Here is a 1,770-nt window from a genome sequence, read left to right as displayed (position 1 = left end):
TTCCATTCAGTAACCACATGTATAAAATCTGCTCTTCATGTTCCACAAACACAGGTAGCACAGGGCTGGGAGCACGGGACCTTTAGAAAACAGGATTTTTTTTCTGAAAATTCTGCGTTGGTCAGTACTCAGTTGGGTAAAATTCTATGTTTTTTTTTTGCGAAATTCATTCGTGGGGAATCCCTACGTGTCTTGTAGAAAGTAAAAACAGACAGAGCTACAAGTCCAGCAGAGGAACAAGAATTCAGAGCGCGAGCTTGAGATGGTCGTCGTGGCACGCGTCGCCGACGTCCGGCCGACGGTACAGCGCCCCGCGCGCGGCGGCGCGGCCCCTGCGCTTCTCCATGAACCGCTGCAGCGACGCCTTCCTCGCCGCCGGCAGGTCGTCGTCCGCCGCGATCCGCTGGGACTCCACGGTCCCCCCACGCGCCGCGGTGGCGGCGAGGCGCAGCAGGTTCGCCGCCTTGTCCGCCGGGACGTCGTCGAGCACCACCACGCGCCCGCCGTAGGCGATGGTCAGCTGCGCGGGCGCGGGCGCCGGCCCCGCCTCGCGCTGCTCCTGCTCGTCGTCGTCGCCGTCGGTGGCGTAGGCGTCGACGTCGGCGCCCGGCATGAGGGGGAGGGGCCGCACCGGCCGCGTCCGCTCGGCTGCCTTCACGTACCGGCCCAGCGCGCCGCACGCCGCCGCGAACTGCCGGCTGGTCGACGCGATACCGCTACCCGTGCCTGCGCCTGGACTTGTCATAGCCGCCGCCGCCGCCGCCATCGCCGGTGAAGTTCCACTGCTGCTGCTCCGCGGTTGGAGCGAGATTGATTCCTGGCTCGTGCGAAGAGGAGGATTGATCAAATCTTGTGGATGTCTTCGGTTTTGGTTGGGATGCTTGATTTTATAGGTACTAGTAGTAGGGTTCTTTTTTTTTTTGGCACGAGGAACACGTGAAAATGGCGGGTAGTGGGGGAGGATGACTACTAGCTGGAGTAGTAGCTACCACTACCAGGATGTCATGACTCATGACAGGGCCTCGCTCAAGTAGACGACTTGACGCATCCATCTGCTGGTTTGTTCAAACGTCGGTGTGTGGGCGGGCGGGGGCGGGGCCAATATTACTCCGTGCGGCAGGTCGGCTTGGTCGTGCGTGTGCTTACGTCGGCAATTATATTAAGCGCTGATGTTAACCATCTTGCATTGGCCATGCTTTTCATATGGCAGGTTCTTTGTTTTTTCCTCTCTAGTTCTATCATAAGAACACGCATCCAATTGCTCGTTTCATGCATGCTTCTTGAGACTTGAATTCCATCTTTAATAATTTTTTCCTTATAGGGGATTCAGTTTCTTACTAAGGTGATTTGGTTCAGGAAGGATGATGATAAGCATACCAATGTTCAGTTTGAGGTCACCAAAACTCAGTCTAACACAACCACCAAAAGGCGGCTAAAGCCATATATATAGCCGACAAGACATAGTTGAAACATACGGCGAGGATACAGTAGTATGCGCAACTAACCGAACACAGAACTAACGTCGTTATTTTTTTTTAAAAAAAATGTTCAATTTACTCCAGTCAAATATAGTCCAAGTATGAATAACTAGGGGTGGTGACGAGAACATCCCAACTATGCATGCTACTTAAGTGTTAAGGCCCTGTTTAGTTCCCAAAAAATTTCTTACAGTATCCATCGCATTGAATCTTCGGACATATACATGGAGCATTAAATATAGTTGAAAAAATAACCAATTACACAGTCTAACTGATTACCACGAGATGAATC

At 52.7% G+C, this 1,770-nt stretch overlaps 1 protein-coding gene across 1 annotated transcript; it reads right to left on the bottom strand.

Moving 5' to 3' along the window:
* On the bottom strand, positions 1-900 carry LOC120651156 (protein TIFY 11e-like). Its single transcript, XM_039928549.1, has one exon. It carries the CDS (start codon positions 764-766, stop codon positions 245-247), a length of 522 nt encoding a protein of 173 aa, XP_039784483.1. The 5' UTR covers positions 767-900; the 3' UTR covers positions 1-244.
* Positions 901-1,770: the final 870 nt, after the last annotated feature.

This window comes from Panicum virgatum, chromosome 9K, assembly GCF_016808335.1.
Source record: "Panicum virgatum strain AP13 chromosome 9K, P.virgatum_v5, whole genome shotgun sequence".
NCBI classification, from domain to species: domain Eukaryota; kingdom Viridiplantae; phylum Streptophyta; class Magnoliopsida; order Poales; family Poaceae; genus Panicum; species Panicum virgatum.
Note: the sequence above shows the minus strand (reverse complement) of the source record. Positions and strands in the feature narration are given on the sequence as shown.